Raw genomic sequence first — 18,301 nt, forward strand, 5'->3', positions numbered from 1 at the left:
AAATTAAACTAAAACATGACAACGGAATAATGTATGTGTGACTGGCTTCGGATTAGGAAGAACACTTGGCAAGACACAGGCAAGTTATGAAGGAAATAAACACAAGGAAAAAATCCAGCAACTCAACGGAACAAAGGAAAATTGAAATATAACGAGGTACCATTTGTCACCTGTCACTAGGGACTCTGCTGCAGGCATGAGCTCGGAGTACTAGTTGGCAGCGTGTTCCAGCCTGGACTGGGGCAGGGGCTGGGTCAGAGCTGGCACGGGCCTGGCCAACCCGCGCGGACCCCTCACCCCGGGAGTCGCAGCCTGCAGGGTTGCGGTCTTCCAGGTCCTGAGATTACAGACTCAGAACTTTTCACCAACTGGGAGGAGGGTGCGCAGTTCCTCTCTGTGCTGTTTTTCACAACTTCCTGTGAATCTACCATTATTTCAAAATAAAAAATACAGAAAAAGCCTCTTTTTATTCATTGCATTTTCTAATGTCTCTACAATGAATTACTGTATGAGGGTACTTCAGAAAATTCACAGAAAAATAGAATTTAGAATATCGAATCTTTCCATGAGCGTTTTGAAGCACCGACTGCAGTGCCTTCTAGAATAAGGACCGAGGGGTGCATCAGGCCAGCACCTGCACCTGCGCGGTCATCGCACATCCCTGTGGGTGTGGTGAGCCGTTCGCATTTGCAAAAGGCTTAGGACGGGGCCTGACACAGACTAAGCGCAGGATAAGGTTTGTTTTGTTTTTAATAAATGAAAATAATAAAATTAAGAAGTGAGCGTGCATTCCAGTTTGAAGGAGAAACCTGTCACCATCTCTCGCTCCGGCTCCACCTGGCCTTGCCCTTGAGCCCCCAGGGAAGACAAGTATCCTCAGAAGGTTCTGGAGGACCAGGGAGTAGAACCAGAAGCGTGGGCTCTGGTGGCTGGTGCCCGCACCATCAGTGTGGCCAGACCCCAAGGCCTGGGACTACTTCTGTCCCCGGGCAGTGCTGACCTGTGCCCTGTGGGGCCTTGTCCACCCTCCTGACAGGGATGCTCTTCCTTTGGCAGGTGGTCCCCCCAGGCCCGGGAGCCATCCAGGCCCCGTTGCTGCCTGCAGATCTCTGCCCCATCTGGTCAGAGCTGGTATATGGCTGGCTCTAGGGAGCAGACTCACTTCTTAAAGAGGGGGTGGCCACTGTCACTCCTGCACTGGAGGTGACCCTTCCTGTGCCCTTGGGGGGGTCTGCACTAAAGCTTTCACAGCCTCCAGAATATTGAAAGGGCAGAAGACCCTGGAAATACCAGGCTTGGGGTCAAAATCCACCCACTTCCAGGCAGCTCAAGGCAAGGGCCAGAGCTGTGTCCCCTGAGGAAGCTGCTAGTGACACCCCCAGCCCAGTACCCAGGGAGGGCTGGCCTGGGACGCACCTGCTTCCCTTCTGCTCCCAGCTCGGTTTCTGGCCCCTCTTGACCTCCCTGCCCCAAAGCCTCACCCAGTCCAGGTCCCGTCCCATGTCCTCTGTGAGCAGGCGTCTCTGAGGCCAGCGCCTGGGAGGCTCCCTATCTCCCGCCTGAGCAGTGAGGTCCCGAGATGGCTCCAGAACCCTGGACCAAGGCTCACTGGCCCTAATCTATCCCACCCAGCCTGTGCTCTGAACACCCAGGGACCTTAGAACCTGCCCTGCCCAGCCTGGGATGGGCCTGAGCCACAGTGTGGCTGTCCCGAGGCTCATGTGTCCACTGGGCCGTGTTGTGTCCCTGGGGAGCTGAACCGGGCTTTGGGGGCACCTGGGCAGGATCCAGCCAGACTCCCCACCTTATCAGATGACTACCACTGGCTGGTGGTCCTGTCCATGGCTCAGGAAGAGGGAAGCAAGTTGGCCCCCACCCCTGCTGCCTTCTCCTCTTTCCAGCAGCCACAACTTGGAGCTTGCCAGGCTCCCCACTCCACGACTTGGGCACCCAGAACCCATGAAGGACTGAGCTCCAGATCTGAGGGACCCCACCCCTCCCACAGCTGGTGCAGAGGTTGCTGTAGTCCCACCTGCAGCCAGAAGATTGGCACCACATCTGGCTAGAAGGCCATGTCCTCCCAGGGCTTCTCAGCCAGCACAGTCTGATTCCTGCACTCTGGTTGTCCTGGGGGTGGCTAGCTGTCACCTGCCAGCCATAAAATGGCCCACTTCAGGAGGGCCTGGGGGGTCCTGAGGACTGGGGGCCTGCCCAGAGCCCCCTTGAAGTGCACAGGCTGCCGACCCATCCCTTCATCAGCCATCAGTGCAACACTGCCCCCAAACTCCCACCATGGCCTCGGGCAAGCCCCAGGCCCTCGTGTGTGCAACGACCTCGCACCAGACCCCAAAGGCAGCCTGGGGGCAGGTGCAGCGTCCCCAGTGAGGCACCTGGGGCTGGGTCAGACAGGCGCAGCTAGGTGCTGAGGGAAGCTAGATGCTGAGTGGGTGCCCCAGACCAACACCCCCTTGAACCACTTGCCCCTCGGAGCTCTCTCCCCCTCCCCCTCCCCAGCCCAGAGAAACCAGCCCCCTCCCCACCTCACCACTGGGGGGCAGGGTACTTAGTCTCTGGACTGTGCTGGGACCATTCGGGTCCCACCCAACAGGCCTAACATGCAAATAAAGCCACAGCCGAGACCCATGGAGTGTGCTGCATAAGAGCCACGTTTATTTCTTAATTGGACAGAGCCTTAAGTGCACACGAACAGTACAGGAGCCTATAGCTAACACTCGGGTGTAAGACATCAGGGGACCGGGGGCGTTACGTCAGGGTGGTGGTTATGACACAGGGTCCGGGGTGTGTCCACAGCAATCATGTATGTACAAGCCAGGGACACGGCCTCCAAGCCACAGGGAGAACTCAGGGGACGGACTAGCTGCAGGGAGCACAGGCCGGTCACACCCTCCATCCATCTCAGGGGACTGCGCGGCCCGGCCCCAGGGAGAAAGGAGCTCGCCTTCCAGGCCCCACTGCAGGTGGAGCTGGCAGAGGACCAGCTCCATGACCCTGCTCACGCCTGTAACAGCAGCCACCCTCAGGGAGCCCAAGGTGCCCATGGGGGTCCAGGGACCAGGACTGACCTGGGTGTGTGTGTGTGTGTGTGTGTGGCCCGTGGATGAAACGTTGGCATCTCAGGGATCTCTCAGAGTGGGGGGCCCTGGACTCAGGCCCCCTGGGCACCAGCCCCCTCACCCGGAGGCCAGCATTCCCTGTCCTGGGCATGTCCCCAGGGGGAGGAAGGCCACCCCTAAACCAAAATGAGGCCACAGACTGTGCAGCATCAAACACGGAAACAAAACCATTTGAGAGCAGCGGCTTTCTGGATCTTTTCCTTCCTTCTGCACTTAGCAGGAAACAACAGCCACACCTACACCTGGCTTTCCTCTCCGCACCACACGATGTGAGGACCCCCCAGACCAGCCCTCCATGTCACAGATGAGGAAACCAAGTCCCAGGGGGTTAAATGAATTGTCGTCAGTTCATAGAATACGCAGGCAGTTTCGGGCAGGGCAGGCGTCAAGAAACCAGGTCTCCTGCCTCAGACAGATCAATCTGTCAGCTCTGGGCTTCTGGACCCTGTGGACCCTGACTTGGGAACTCCGTGGAGAGGAGGCTTCTGAGTGGGGGTGACTCCAGGCTCTATCCCTTCCCTCCGCCCCAGCTGCAGGTGCTCTGCAGGTTGGCTGGCCTGAGACACCTGCGCACTGGGCTGGGGGCCTCAGCCGTTCAGGCTGGCTGACCTGACGCGCTGCGCCTCCTCCTGACCGCCTGGGAAGGCAGAGCCTTGGGAAGCCGACTCGTCCCCGGGGCCACTCCTCCTCCCGCTCCATCCACTCCTCCTCCCGCCCCAGCAGTTCCATCTCAGGACACTGTCCCATCACCTCCCCCGTGCGTCCCAGCCCACTTCCTCTGGACACCATCTACAATGGGGCATGTCAGGGTGGTGGTTATGACACAGGGTCCGGGGTGTGTCCACAGCAATCATGTATGTACAAGCCAGGGATGCAGCCTCCAAGCCACAGGGAGAACTCAGGGGACGGACTAGCTGCAGGGAGCACAGGCCGGCCACAGCCTCCATCCACCCCAGGGGACTGCGCGGCCCGGCCCCAGGGAGAAAGGAGCTTGCCTTCCAGGCCCCACTGCAGGTGGAGCTGGCAGAGGACCAGCTCCATGACCCTGCTCACGCCTGTAACAGCAGCCACCCTCAGGGAGCCCGAGGTGCCCATGGGGGTCCAGGGACCAGGACTGACCTGGGTGTGTGTGTGTGTGTGTGTGTGTGTGGCCCGTGGATGAAACATTGGCATCTCAGGGATCTCTCAGAGTGGGGGGCCCTGGACTCAGGCCCCCTGGGCACCAGCCCCCTCAGCCGGAGGCCAGCATTCCCTGTCCTGGGCATGGAAGGAGCTCACCCTCCCCAGGGGGAGGAAGGCCACCCCTAAACCAAAATGAGGCTACAGACTGTGCAGCACCAAACACGGAAACAAAACCATTTGAGAGCAGCGGCTTTCTGGATCTTTTCCTTCCTTCTGCACTTAGCAGGAAACAACAGCCACAACTACACCTGGCTTTCCTCTCTGCACCACACGATGTGAGGACCCCCCAGACCAGCCCTCCATGTCACAGATGAGGAAACCAAGTCCCAGGGGGTTAAATGAATTGTCGTCAGCTCATAGAATATGCAGGCAGTTTCGGGCAGGGCAGGCGTCAAGCGTCAAGAAACCAGGTCTCCTGCCTCAGATAGATCACTCTGTCAGCTCTGGGCTTCTGGACCCTGTGGACCCTGACTTGGGAACTCCGTGGAGAGGAGGCTTCTGAGTGGGGGTGACTCCGGGCTCTATCCCTTCCCTCCGCCCCAGCTGCAGGTGCTCTGCAGGTTGGCTGGCCTGAGACACCTGCGCACTGGGCTGGGGGCCTCAGCCGTTCAGGCTGGCTGACCTGACGCGCTGCGCCTCCTCCTGACCGCCTGGGAAGGCAGAGCCTTGGGAAGCCGACTCGTCCCCGGGCCACTCGCTCCATCCACTCCTCCTCCCGCCCCAGCAGTTCCATCTCAGGACACGGTCCCATCACCTCCCCCGTGCGTCCCAGCCCACTTCCTCTGGACACCATCTACAATGGGGCACACAGGCCACCTGGTTTCTGGACAAGGTCTAATTTCAGTCTGGGGCATGAATCCTCATCTGGGAGATCAGAGAAAGCCACTGAGTCCCGTGCCTACAACCGGCTCCTACCGACAGGTGCTGCACCCACTGCGGGCGGGGCGGCCACCGGCACAGGCACCTGAGCCCAGCTGCGACAGGGACTCAGCCTCAACCCCAGCCGTGCTGTGCCACCTGGCTCCCGCCCATTCACCCTGCCCCCTGCTGTCTGAGGCGAAAGTCGAGGGGCCTGAACAGCTTTTCCAAAGGAAAACCTCAAGCTGCAGCTTCCCACAAGGTACGGGAAGCAGAGGCTCGCCCTGACTCCCGGAGCGAGGACCTCACATCCGCGTTTCTTCCCCCAGAGGAGACACTGAGAGCACTTGCGCCTCGGGGACTGGAATCGGGAGAGCACGCATCCCAACCAAGTGGCAGGAGCTGGCAAAGGTGGAGGAAGGTGCTGGGAGGGCCCAGCCCAAACGCAACCTGCTCTTGGTGGGCCACGGCTGGGACGGGGGTCTTGCTGTTTGGTTGCTGTTTTGCCTTGAGCTGTAGAGGCACTGAGGGGGCTGCAGATGTGGGAACGGGGGCCCCTGAGACCGCAGGCCCCATGGTTCCTCCAGTAGGCTTTTCTTGCTGTTTTGGCAGCTGGCCTGTACAGGGATCTGAACCCTTGACCTTGGTGTGATAACACCAAGCTCTAACCAACTCAGCCAACCGGCCAACCCTCTCCAATGGGCTTTTGACCTGGACAGGACATACGACCACACTCTCAGCCCGGGGCTGACCCTGTCCCATCCTGGGCAGCCCTCAGTCACTGGGGTCTACAAGGCGATGACATGGAAATGACAATGAGTGGTCAAAACAAGAGCAAGGGGCACAGCCCAGATGCAGAAGGAAAGAGCGCCCCTGTGACAGTGGCTGCGCGCTGCTGACGCACCTGCCTGACCCCGACACACCTCACCCGGGGACTTTCCCACTGGGACTTACAGACACTCTCCGCCCTGGGGACAAAGAGAGGAAAGTCCCTGGAGGAAACCCATCAGCCACAGAACTCCTTCCCAGCAGCTGCCTGAAGCTCACTGCCTTTCTCACCACGGCCGCAGGGGCTGCACCGGGGCCCCTCGATACCTGGACCAACACCCTGAATGCTGGCCCTCCCTGCCATTCCACAGCGTCCCTAAACCAGTCCCCTGCCCCCGCTGGCCTGGACACAACACACAGCAAAGGGGAGCGGGTCTGTAAGGCTGAGTTGGGACCCCGACCCTGCTCCCTCTCAGTCCCCACTCAGGACAGCCCCCAGCGGCCCAGGCGTCTGTGGGCCGCATCCCAGGTGCTCCTCATCCCACACCCTGTCTGGAGGAGAAGCTGTCAGCACTGCCCTCACGGTCATAGCTCAGGTGGCTGCCCAGGTGGGACATGGATCCCGCCTCCACCAGGAGCAGCACACACCACCTTCCACGCTCCTCGGACTTCAGGCATCAGGAGACCCCATCCACCCACACAAACCCTGGGACGGGGGCCTGCCAGGGCAGGTGTGCCCCTGGTGCCAACCACAGGTGTGCCCTGGTTCACCCGGACACCACCTTGCATGGTCTTCCAAGGTGACTGCTCCCACCCATCCGTCCCTAACAGGCCTGGGAGACGCACGTGGGAACACACAGCAGCGGGGGTGGGGGAGTCCATCTGAATCTCACAGGTCTACGTGGAGGCATTAGAAATAAATACTTATAAATAGGACACAGTCTTATAGTTAATTTCTGAGTGGGCCATTTCAATGTCACTAACTAATGTATATTAATTATAAGTCTGTCTATGCTTAAAAAAATATTAGAACCACAGCGATGCCCAAAGGCCTGTGCCCTCTGCTGTTCCCGGCCCTTCCCCACTCTTTCCACCCAGAGCACGTTTTGAAAGAAGAAACAACATGCGCAGCCTCAGCAGGCAGCACAGCAGTCCTGTGGCGAGGCCCCCGGTGGGGGGGGGTGGGCCCCACACGAGTGTCCCCAGAGCAGGGGATTCAGTCGTTGGCTGTCTGGTGGGGAAGGGCTGGGCGGTGGAGGACGAGGGCGGGGGCTGTCACGGGAGGGCTCCGGCTCACACCCGCATCTGGGCAGACCTCCTCCTGGAGAGCTTGGACCTGCAAGAGGGTCGGGAGACAGGAGCGGTCAGGGCCGGGAACCAGCTCCAGCCACATCCTCCAGGCCCTCGCAGGCAGGCGGCCCCCGCAGCCCGCCCCGTGCCCCGGCGCCTGCTGCCTCCGCCCCCTCACCACCCGGAGCAGAGGCTGAACCTCGCTGCCTGTCTCCGTGGCTCGGTGGGAGCCACTGGGCCCTCCTCAAGTCCCCTCCCCGGCCCCTGTCCGAGCCTCCGTGGGGGGGGAGCCTGTCCTCCCCGGGCCTGCTGCGGGCACTGGTCTTGGCGAGGTCAGGCCCGCCCCGGAGAGGACGCACATTATGGGAACCTCCTCGGGCGGGGATTTATCACTTCACGAGCAGCAAGGACTCGAAAACGAGCCCCGCCGTCCTCAGCAGTGCCCCTCCCCATGCGCAGACCGCCCAGCGCCTACCGGATGGTCCCGGCCAGGAGGGGGTTGAAGGCGTACAGCCAGTCGTGCATGTCCTTGTCGCTGCTCGCCTGCAGCAGGATGCCACGGTGCGCCGTGCACACGGCAAACGTGTTGGGCGTCTGCAGAGGAGGCTGCCGGTGAGAAGGCACAAGGCCTCCCCAGCTGGCCAGCATGGGCAGGAGGGACAGGGGCACCACTGGGAAAACCTCAGGGACAAGAAAGCCAGAAAGACCCCACACCAGACGGCCAAGTGGGAAAGGCTGTGCTGAGCCCACAAAGGGCTATGATTCCCTTCTGGAAGCCTCCACGGCCAGCACACCCTGTCCCAGGGCTACCCTCCACTACTCTGCATGCCACAGCTGCGTCTGCCCATTGCAGGGTGTGGTCCCTTCCCTGGAACCCTGTCCAAGCTGCATGGCTGGGCCCCATTCATCCCAGCATCTTCTCCCAAGTCCCTGCCCTTGGTGTGGCAGGCATGGGTGCCAGGCTGAACTCGTGCCACCCATCCCACCACAATGAATCAAAAGTTAGAGGGCACCGTAGCTGCCTCCCAGATGGCCTGCGGAACCTTCTCTCCTCAGCCAGCAGGAAGGATGTCAGAGCTCCTGGCACACGCCCAGGTCACTGCTTGCTCAGAGAGGAGCGGGGACAAAGCCAGGGGCCAGGGGAACCTACGGGGCTCCCACCACCCGCCTCAGGTGTCCCCAGCGGGAGGGCGCTTGGGCACTGGACATTGCATAGGAGCATGTTAACGCTTGCCCCACCCACAGATGACAGCACCCATTGCTGCTAGATGTCACCAAGACTATGAGCCCCACAGGCGAGCAGAGAGACCCCACAGGGACAGCAGAGGGACAGTGAGAGCGAACCCCTGCATCTCTGCCCTCTGTGGGGCAGGACAGGAGGGCCTCAGCCTGGGCAGTGAGTGGACGGGCCTCCCCGCTCCCATGCAGGGTCCACCACAGAGGACGCTGGCTCCTGCCCTCCCCTGGCCCCACTGGGGACGCGTCGTGCCCTGTCCCCAATTCCCGTGCACATGCCCTGAGCCAGGCCAGGCCGTACCTTGAGCATAGCCTGCTGGTCCTCACTGTACTCCACCTGGGCCGTGGACAGGTTGAGCACAAACCTCTCCACAGAGTCCCTGTCGTTGTTGTACATGTAGGCATAGGGGCGCCGTACCACCACGAAGCGCTTGGCCCAGCCTGCCGTGTGCGGCTCCAGGAAGTGCAGGTACCCCTTCTTGGAGACGATCGGGCTGTGGGGCAGGGACACCTGCTCACGGGGGCCCTCCTGGGCAGTCAGCTGGGGCTGTGGGACCCAGCGTGTGGCCCACTGCCCACCACCCCACGCCAGGCCCGCAGCAGTGCCAGCCACCTCGGAGGTCAGAAAGGGGGCCGAGGCATCCTGGGACAGTGGGCAGGACCCTACCCCAGGAGGCTGGAGATCAGAACCACCAACCCATCTCTGGGCCTCAGTGGTCAGTTGTAAAATGGGGAAACAAACAAGCAGAAAAGCTGAAGCTGCCCAGAGCTGTTCCACCATGCCCCATCACCATGAAGCTCCCAGCTCTGAGCTCTGGCTCTGACCCACCCACTCACCCTGCACTTCCTGCTCATGCCCAGCCACTGCACGTGGGTCAGGGGTGCCCGCCTGTCTCCTGCCAGTGCAGAGCTGGCTGGGCAGTGCTCTAGAAACACTCCTGTTTCGGGCAGGCCGCCACACACCTGACCCGAATCTCCTGGATGTCAGGGACTAGCAGGCGCTGGGGCTCCTTGTCGGCCTCCGTCACCTGGGCAGGGGAGGGGGGCTTCTTGGAGTCCACTTCCAGCAGCAGCTCCGGCTCGGGCTCTGGGCTGGCTGGCCGTGAGCATGGCTGTGGTGTCCTGGCAAGGCAGAGAAAAGCCACTGAAATCCTGCCGGGAGGCTGCTGGGCCAGGACCACCGCCTGGAATTCATCCCTGTCAGAGCCACCACGGGGCAGCCTTTGGGGTCTGCCTGGCTGTCAAAGCCACTGAAATCCTGCCGGGAGGCTGCTGGGCCAGGACCACCCGCCTGGAATTCATCCCTGTCAGAGCCACCACGGGGCAGCCTTTGGGGTCTGCCTGGCTGTGTCCACAGTGGGAGCTCCTGGGGCCCACTCTCCAGGGCAGCCAAGTGTCTGCCTGATTCCAGGACGTGCTGGGCATGATGTGAGGAGCCGGGGGACAACTACGGTGACCAGGCAGGCCGGGCCAGCGCAGTCAGTGCCCGGCTGTGTGAGATTCCACGCCCTTCTGCCACGGGCTCTCCTGCCTCCCCACCTCCTCCCCCTGTCAAAGCAGATCCTGCATCTCTTCATCTCCAAAATGAATATTTTTTTAAGCATCTTTGGTAATTTTTTTTTCACTTAAAAAAAATTGTGGTGACATTTACACAACATCATCTCCAAAATTAAACCGAGGGTGACACACATTGTCAGGGACCGCTGGAGTGGAGGGAGCCGCAGGCACGGCATGCTGGACCCAGCAGCCAAGGGACCGTCTCAGGATGAGGCCAGGGGCTGATGCCTTCCTCTTTCCTTTTTAAGAAAATTTGGAAATCTGGAGGCATTTTAAAACAAGTAAAAATCACCTGAAATCTCAATACCCAGACATAAGCGCTGCTGACGACGTGGGCATCTTCCCTCCAAACACCGCCCTTAGGACGGTGACATTCTTGTCTGCCAAGTGGCCTCACACCTCCCCAAGTTCTGTTTTGAAGACTTTTTTCCTACTGAGTCTTCTATGAGAACTTCTCTGGGTGTTTTGTTTGTTTGTTTTTCACCCGTTTCTGGTTTTATTCACATGGGGGGTTACATTTCTGCTTTATCAGAAAACCGCTTGTGACAGGTGGAGAAGGCACAGGAAGAGGGGGCCAAGGGCGGGGCCGTGCCATGCCAGCCCCTGCCCTAAATGCGTGCGGCCACCCAAGACACTCAGCGATCCTGCCCCAGTTGCTCTGTGCTCTGTGCCCCCAAATCGCAGCCATTGTCATCAGTGGGCTCCCGGTGCTGGAAAATTCTCCGGGAGCTGGAGCTCACTCACCTCAGGTCGGCGGCACCGTACCGCCCTTCAACCAGAGAGGGGCAGGTGGAGGAGGGGGTGAGCGTGGCTGCCCCCAGAGGGGACATGGATGGGTCCCGCAGCAAGGTGACAGACATCTCAGAGAGCTGCAGAAGAGAGACGGTGGCTTTTGCAGGAGACCCAGGGAAGGGGGACGGCCTCCAGGCTTCCATGGGTGGGGACGCCCTGCAGTGGCTGCTTCTGTACATTTTACCCTCTGTTTAGGACACCCCACCCCTCTTCCCAGCGTCAGCTCACAGGTGGCTCCCTGAGACCCCCGACCCTGTCCCAGACCCTGCACCAGCCTGGCCTGCCCCTCTCAACATTTTGGGCTCTGCACTGTCAGGAGGGGTTCGAGGCAGGCCTGTCATTTCCTCGAGGGGTGGGCGGGTGAGCTCTGAGCGGCCGCCTCGTGCCAGCTCCATCCAGGCAGGAGGAGGACGTGGCCAGCGTGGAGGCTCTGGCCTGACTCAGAGCAGGGCGGCCCACGGAGTCTGCAGGACAGTGCAAAAGCCACTCAGCTTCAGGAGGGCACGAGGCCGCAGGATGAGGATTGGTCCCCGGGAGGAAGAACGACAGCCACGGGAAGGGACTCAAGCAGGACAGAGGCACCGGGCGAGGCCCAGGCCAGCCAGGGCTGGGGACAGGAAGACAGCGGGAGCTGCGAGGGCCTGGCAGACACCAGGCGAACAAAGCCCAGGCTCACGGGCCTCGGGCCCAGGGAAACCAGCCACTCGGCTACCAGGTGTCACTCTGGGCTGTGAGGGGTGCGCTCCTAAGAAAACCCTACTGCCATTTCCCAATGGGTAAGGGGTCTTCCATGGCAGCCCCATGGCCCTGACAGCCCCGGCCACCCACCTTGCTCTCGCTGGCGCTGATGCAGACATGGCTGTGGGTGTACTCGCGGTTGAAGGTGTGCATGAGCAGGCGCAGGCACTGTGGGGACAAGCGCACTGTCAGGCGGAGCCTCCCGGGACCCGCTTGCCTGGCACCGTCTGCAGCCTCCGCTGCCCACCCCTCCCCAGACACAGGCAGACTGGCTAAGGGCTACATACAACAGTCACGGTGGGCAGCACCTCCACCCCGCCGAGGTGCTGGGCAAACTAGGGAAACCCCCAGGGGCAGACCCGGGCCTGGGCACAGTGTGGGAGCCTTTCCAGTGGCCCATCCAGCAGCAGAGAGGACCAGCTCCAGATGCAGGCGGCGAGCACCCTCGGCAGGTGTTCAAGAGAGGGCAGGTCGCTGCCTGGGGAGGAGGCGGGAAAAGGCCCCACACCTCCAGTGCAGGTGGGGGCAGTGGACAGGGGGACTACAAACCCCTCATGCTCCCAGGTCCTGGCGGCGCTGACCGGGGCCAGCCACAGACAAGGCTGGGTCGCTGGAGTTGCCCAGGAATGGCCCAGGGCCCAGGAGGGACGAGGACCAGGGCTGTGCCACCAGCCAGCTCAACCTACCTTGACGGCCAGTTCCCGCTGCCTCTCGTTGGGAGCCTCCAGGAGTGATGGCCGGCCCTCTGCAGAGAGCGGGGAGGAGGCGCTGGACGAGCCGTGGGCCTCGGAGTCCTCACTGGAGACTGGGGACAGCACTTCGGGGACTGGCCGCTGGGTGGTCTCCAGCTTCTCCCGCAGGAGCAGGTAGTGCCTCGTCTTCTCGACCTTCGGACAAGACCGCGAGGTCTCACCTGCTGCACCAGCCAGGGGAGGGCAGGGGCCCGGGCAGCCTCAGGGCTGGGCTGGGCCTTGTAGAGCAGCAAGGCCCTCTGGTCAGACCCCAGGAGAGCCTGTCCTTCCCCTGGGCTATGGCCAGTGGCCCTCAGTGTGTGAAATGAGCACACAGGTTCTAGGACCACACTGCTGACGGGACCCAGGTCCCTCATGGCCAGCAAACATGCTGCCTCCTTCTCTTTCCCACTTCCTGGCCCCAGCACGTGCCCCGTGGGGAGCAGATAACACCTGTCCTCCCTGCACAGGCTCCTGGGTGGGGGCCATGCCACTCTGCAGCACTGGTGGCCTTGGCAAAGGGCTGAGGGAGGGCAGGGGGCTCCGGGGCTGGCTCACCTCCTGCAGGAGGCTCAGCTTCTCCAGCTCCCACTGGTGGTCCAGGATGAGGCTGTCACTCCGGGGCCTCCAGCCTGCCAGGTTCTCCTCTCCCCGGACATAGGCCACGGATGTGTCCAACACTCGCCGGCGCCGGCGTTGCATCCCTACACAGGACGGACACTCTGTTCCTATCCCACCCACACCAGAGCGGCTGTCCAGCTGCTGAAACCTCCTCCCCTTGAGGGACGATCAGCTGGCCCATGGTCCACCCCGGGGCCCACAGACCCACATGGCCCCACACGGTCCACAGGAGGCTGTCTAGCCCGGCATCCCAGGGGGCCAGTTAGACCCACCACCTCGGCTGTGACCTGGGCAGCCCAGGAGCTGGAAGCCCGACTCCCTTCCCTCACTGCCACCCCTGATCAGTCACTCCAGAAGCCATAAGGTGAGCACTTGTATTTGGCAGCTGAGGGACCCCCACCCCTCCCAAATGGAAGCTTAGCTGAGGTCACTAGAGTGGACCACAGCCAAGCAGGCAGGAACCAGGGCCCTGCCTCCTGCCCCAGCCGGGGAGATCAAGGTAGACACCTACCTGGGCTGCCCGCGTCAGCCACATGGCACAGACTGAGCTCATACACTCCCGTCACGCGGTTGCTACAGGGAACAAGAGGGAGAGGCACACGTCGTCACCAGGCACAGAGACAGGGACACACAACTGGCCTCTCACCACCATCAAATGTACTCTGGGCACAAAACCCACCACATGCCTAAGCCTGGCAGCCTGGCACGGGGCAGTGCAGAGTCAGGATCCCTGAGCTGCAGCCCCTGCTCAAATAGTCCCTATCCCAGATCCCCCTGAAACTCAAAAAAGATGTGTCAGACACCCCTGATCAAGACCCCATAGGGGCCTCAGCTCTGTCCCGGCCCGTGGGGAGACAGAGGTGGTATGAGCACACTGGTCCCCAAACCCCCAGCATCTGGCATCACCAGTCTCTCCGGGCCATCGAGAGCCCCACAGGCCCTTCACCCCACAAGGCAGCTGTCCTGCTCCCAGGACACTGATTCTGACCAGGACACCCCAGTGACCCTCTCAAGTCCCACCATCACCAGGTGACCTTCCAGTGATCATGGCCTGCCTTCAAGATCACTGAGTCCTGACCCCAGGCTCCCCCTTCCCAGCTGTGCCCTGGGTGGGCCTGGACACTGGGTCCATGTGACAGACCATGAGAGGGCCTCACTGAAGGTGACCACGGGTGCCCAGCAGCCTTGGCAGTCCCTGCTACTGGGGAGGGCAGCTGCTCCCTCCTGCCCTGACACCTGATGCATTCCTCCCAACCCCCCACCCCCAAGAACGCAGGGAAGAGGTCAGAGGCAAGAAAGCCCCTGGCATCTGACGTCCGACTCCTCTCAAGTACCGCCAGCCTCTGAGAGGAGCCGCTCAGCACGCAGCCTGCGGGGAGCTCTGTCCAGAGTCCCCCCTTCCCAGCCAGCTGCTCCCACACCCCCGTATTTATCCAGCTCTTCCTTCAGGCAGTCCCCATGGCACAGATCCCATGGTCTCTGGGGAGGTCACCCGGCAGGGCAGGTGAGCACCTCAGATCCCTCGACATGGCGTCAGGGTCTCCTGCATGTGCTTGTGGGCTCCACTGGCCACCGTCAAGGCGGGTGAGAGGGAACAAAGCACCAGAGGCAGCCAGGAGCACGGTAGGTCCTCCTCTCCCCAACCAGCCTGCATGGGAGCTCAGGGCTCCCCAGACACAAGTCACCTGAGTGTCAGGCTGCTGGGGTGTGCCCAGGGCCACTTTCCATGCAGAGCTTGGCCTGGCCCTCACCATGACCAGGGCAGGGGATGAGGCGGCTCCCGCTCTGCCCACATCGTGGGCTTACCTCTCCGAGGCCCGCAGACTCCCACTGCCGAACAGATTGCGGATGGAGCGTGAGGCAGGCAGCTTGGCGTCGCGGGAGTAGAAGACCATGCAGAAGTCTTTGGTGATGACGGCCGGCTGGGTGCAGTTCTCCATCTGTGATGAGCGGGCAGAGGCAAGGGCTCGGGCACAAGGACACCCCCAGCATGTCCAGGCTCGGGCACCCACAGCCCCTTCTAACCTGCTCCTGGGGCACAAGAGCCCAGCACAGACTGGTAGCCCCAGACTTTCCCAGGGCCCCAGGCATGGCCTCAGACCCGGATGGAAGAGTCTCTGCTCCTGCTGCAGAGCCAGATACTGGCCAGATACACCACGAGAGCCGAGGCTCTGCCTCCAGGCAGCTGCCTGAAGAGTGGGGCCTCAGTGCACAGCCTCAGCTGCCTCACCATAAAATCAGGGTGATACACCCCAAAATATACATGAGGATCAAACCAGACCCTGTCTATGCATGCATGTTTTAATGCTTAAACACCACAGAAAATGTCTTCAGGTGGACTAGCATGTCACTCCTAAACAGCTCATTGCTTTGTCTTCCTGAAGTTCAGCAGGAACCCTGCTGTGCATGGCCAACGTGCACTGCGAACTGCTGGGACAGAGCTCTGCTAGCGTTTTCTCAGCCTGACCCCACCCCCATCTCATAAGGTCGCCACACACATTCCCCATGGCATAGCCAGAGTACTTGGGCTCTATGGAGAGGTGGCATCGCCTGCAGACACCCCACCTCCACCATCCCCAAGCTTCCTTCTCCCTCAACTATGGGGCCCCACTGGAAACACCCATATTCCCAACCACCTCCCATGTGACCACAGCCCACAGGCTGCAGGTCCTGGGAGCACAGGGAGTAGGGGTGGGGTGCTTCTGTTTCGGTGCCACCTGGAGCACAAATGCAATGTCTGTGGGTGCTGCAGCCTTCCTGCAACCCCATGGACAAAGTCTACACACTGAGGACAATGGCAGGGTTAGTTGTGAGCATCACTGTTCCAAGTTCACAGATTTGACTCAAGGACTTGAGTTGTCCTCCGAGAAGCAAATGAGGTCGTCTGGGGTTGTCCAGGGCTTACAGGTACTCCCACTACCCCCTCACAAGCGCCTCAAACACAGGGGACAGGGGGTTCTGGTGGAGTGGCCGGGGCACAGGTATCTTGCCTCAATGTAAGCGGACAGGGTCATGTAGATTTTCTCGCGGTAAGGGGTGACACGGTTCAGCAGGAGAGTGTTGTGCATAGAGCTGTCCCACGCAGCCTCAAACTGGTAGAAGGTCCTGCAAGGAAGCACAGACGAGGTAACAGACAATGGCGTGGGGCCGCTCTCAGCTGGGACAGGGACATGCAGGCAGGCAGGCAGAGACGCGAGGCGACCTGCGGGGAGAGCTGCTGGAGTCGGGGCCGGAAGCCCAAGCGGCGGCACCAGGGAGGACAAACCTCTCCTCACGCAGGACCGGGGAGGAGACGGGTGGGGGCCGAGGTCGGGGCCAGGCCCCCCAGCTTCCATCTGAGTACGGAGGTGCCACCGTCTCTCCCTGGACCTGAAGGGGACCTGCCCGGGTTTGCCAAAACCCTCCACGGCCCTTCTCCTCCATCAGCCAACTCGCCTTCCGTCAGAGGAAGCCTCCACGGGGAGGATGCTTGGGGTGGGAACCAGGCGGCCCACTGCGGACAGCGCAGCTGCAGCCACTGCTGCGAGCCCGACAGCAGCTCTCTACCAGCAAGAAGGACACAGTGGCCTCCTCTCTGTCCCTGATCTTAACCCGGAAAGACAATGATCAGAGTGTGTGCCAGCGGCCCACAAACCCCTCCCCAGGGCAGCTCAGGGCCGTCAGGAGCCAGGACTCAGATCCACTGGGGGGTCCCATCACACTCCTCGGACACTCCAGGGGCTCTCTGCCCCAGAACAGGGCTTCCTGTTACACGACAGGTTATTTTCAACCATCCAAAAGGCAGATTTCCTAAACTCTCCTTAAGCCAGGTGCTCATGTGAGGGCCGGTCATATTCGAGGTGGAGAATCTGACTCCATCCACATGTGGCTGCTCCACAGACCCCTGGCAGCACCGGTCAGCACCTCCCGTCCCCGCCGTCCACCCAGCCCTGCCCGGTTCCCATCCAAGCATCCTACAGACAGTGCAGAGACATGTCAACACAAATGGCCGGGCACAGCACATGCTCCAACACGGCCAGGCGCCTTCCTAGAGCGGAGCACAGGCTCACGGGGCGCACAGGCCACAATGGGGCACAGACGGCACTGTGCTGCCCCAGCTACGGCACGGCACAGTCCGGGACATGGAACGAGGCAGAGGGACTGGAGCAGGGCTGCTGTCGGACACACATCACTGAGGAGAGATCCAGGACAGGGTTGAGGACAGCAGCAGAGTACGGGGCAGAGGACAGGCAGACGTTGGTGGACAAAGGATCAGAAAAGCAAGAGGACAGACCAAGCGAGTGCAGAAGAGAAAAGTGAGCTATACCTAGTGTCATTTCCGAATGAAACGCTAAAGGCGGAGGCAGCCAGGACACACACATACACACACACAAGAAATGAAGACGTCAGAACGAGCACCGTCCCGCGGGCCCGGGGCAGCTGACGAGGAAGGCAGGCGCGTGCCGTGTCCCACCAGCCCCAGGGGCTGCTGAATGCCCATCCGCAGCCCGCCAGGCTCTCATTGTGTGCAGGGCAGGGGTGCCAGGCCGCCTGGAGCCCCCAGCCCTGGCACTGCAGATGCCCCCTTCCCGCAGGTCTGCGGTGAGAGCCTTGGATCCGGCCCCAGCTGCACCAGGTGAGTGCCCCTGGAACCACAAGGGAGGCATAGAGGGACCCCCTCCTCTCCTGGAACATCCCGAGGTCTTCTTGGGGCCCCTGCAGCCTGTCCCAGAACAAACAGCTCCAGAACACCCGGATTCAAAGCAGAGGAGCCGCTTCACAGCCACATGACCCAGCAGAATTGTTCCCACCTCATCAAGATGTCCCAAGGACCAAACAAGCTCATGAGAACGATGAGAACAGGGCCTGCCTGGTCCATGCCAGCATCACCGTCATCATCACGGCAATGCCCTGGGTAAGATGCAGCCCCAGGGTTCCCACAGTCCCGTGTCCTCGCACCTGGCTCAGTGCTGGCCCCTCTGTCCAGCTGCCTCCACAGTCCCTAAAGGACCATGGGCAGCATCTCGTCCCCTCCATCAGCTCAGCTGCTCCATCATCTTGTAGGCCCCCCTGTACCCGGTCTGCTCTACAGTTGGGGAAACAGGTCCAGGGCAGGGACGGGACCTTCCTAGGCCCTGCCACGAATGGCCGGGACCAGGGCCTGAGTGCCCAGCCCTCACCTCTGTCCCTCCCTCCAGTGAGGCCACCCTGAGCCCCTGCCTGCTGCTCCTACTTCCTAAGCTCTGAGAACCCCATTTTAAAGAAAGGAGTGGCAGGCAGGGCCAGGCTGCACAGGCAGAGATGCCAGGCAGGTGGCACAGGGTTGCAGTTCCTTCTGCAACAGAGAGGAGGGGCCTCAGGACTGAGGAGGCTTGGGGGCCTCCAGCCAGCATCCTGATCCAAGCAGCTGGCTTG

The 18,301-nt window shown here is 61.3% G+C and overlaps 1 protein-coding gene and 1 long non-coding RNA gene across 14 annotated transcripts in view; both read right to left on the reverse strand.

The window, feature by feature from the left end:
* Positions 1-2,648: 2,648 nt before the first annotated feature.
* Positions 2,649-4,021, reverse strand: LOC103602683. Its single transcript, XR_551547.1, has 2 exons — positions 3,938-4,021; positions 2,649-2,767 (listed from the first exon to the last, which is right to left on the reverse strand). It is a non-coding gene; the product is annotated as an uncharacterized LOC103602683 (long non-coding RNA).
* Positions 4,022-7,190: 3,169 nt separating this feature from the next.
* KIF1A (kinesin family member 1A) overlaps positions 7,191-18,301 on the reverse strand; it is a 72,465-nt gene continuing 61,354 nt past the window's right edge. For 10 of the 13 annotated variants that reach the window (XM_008587116.1, XM_008587113.1, XM_008587118.1 and 7 more), the window contains 11 exons: positions 15,898-16,012; positions 14,714-14,847; positions 13,419-13,480; positions 12,845-12,990; positions 12,242-12,442; positions 11,646-11,723; positions 10,770-10,894; positions 9,432-9,590; positions 8,770-8,962; positions 7,708-7,826; positions 7,191-7,278 (listed from right to left, as the gene is read on the reverse strand). In XM_008587116.1, coding sequence (XP_008585338.1) covers positions 7,236-7,278; positions 7,708-7,826; positions 8,770-8,962; positions 9,432-9,590; positions 10,770-10,894; positions 11,646-11,723; positions 12,242-12,442; positions 12,845-12,990; positions 13,419-13,480; positions 14,714-14,847; positions 15,898-16,012 — 1,375 coding nt within the window. In that variant the 3' untranslated portion in view covers positions 7,191-7,235. Of the gene's footprint in view, positions 7,279-7,707; positions 7,827-8,769; positions 8,963-9,431; positions 9,591-10,769; positions 10,895-11,645; positions 11,724-12,241; positions 12,443-12,844; positions 12,991-13,418; positions 13,481-14,713; positions 14,848-15,897; positions 16,013-17,213; positions 17,238-18,301 lie in introns of all 13 variants that reach the window. The other 3 variants (XM_008587115.1, XM_008587117.1, XM_008587106.1) reach the window with 1 other exon arrangement.

This window comes from Galeopterus variegatus, unplaced genomic scaffold (genome assembly GCF_000696425.1).
Source record: "Galeopterus variegatus unplaced genomic scaffold, G_variegatus-3.0.2 Scaffold4253, whole genome shotgun sequence".
In the NCBI taxonomy this organism is placed as follows: domain Eukaryota; kingdom Metazoa; phylum Chordata; class Mammalia; order Dermoptera; family Cynocephalidae; genus Galeopterus; species Galeopterus variegatus.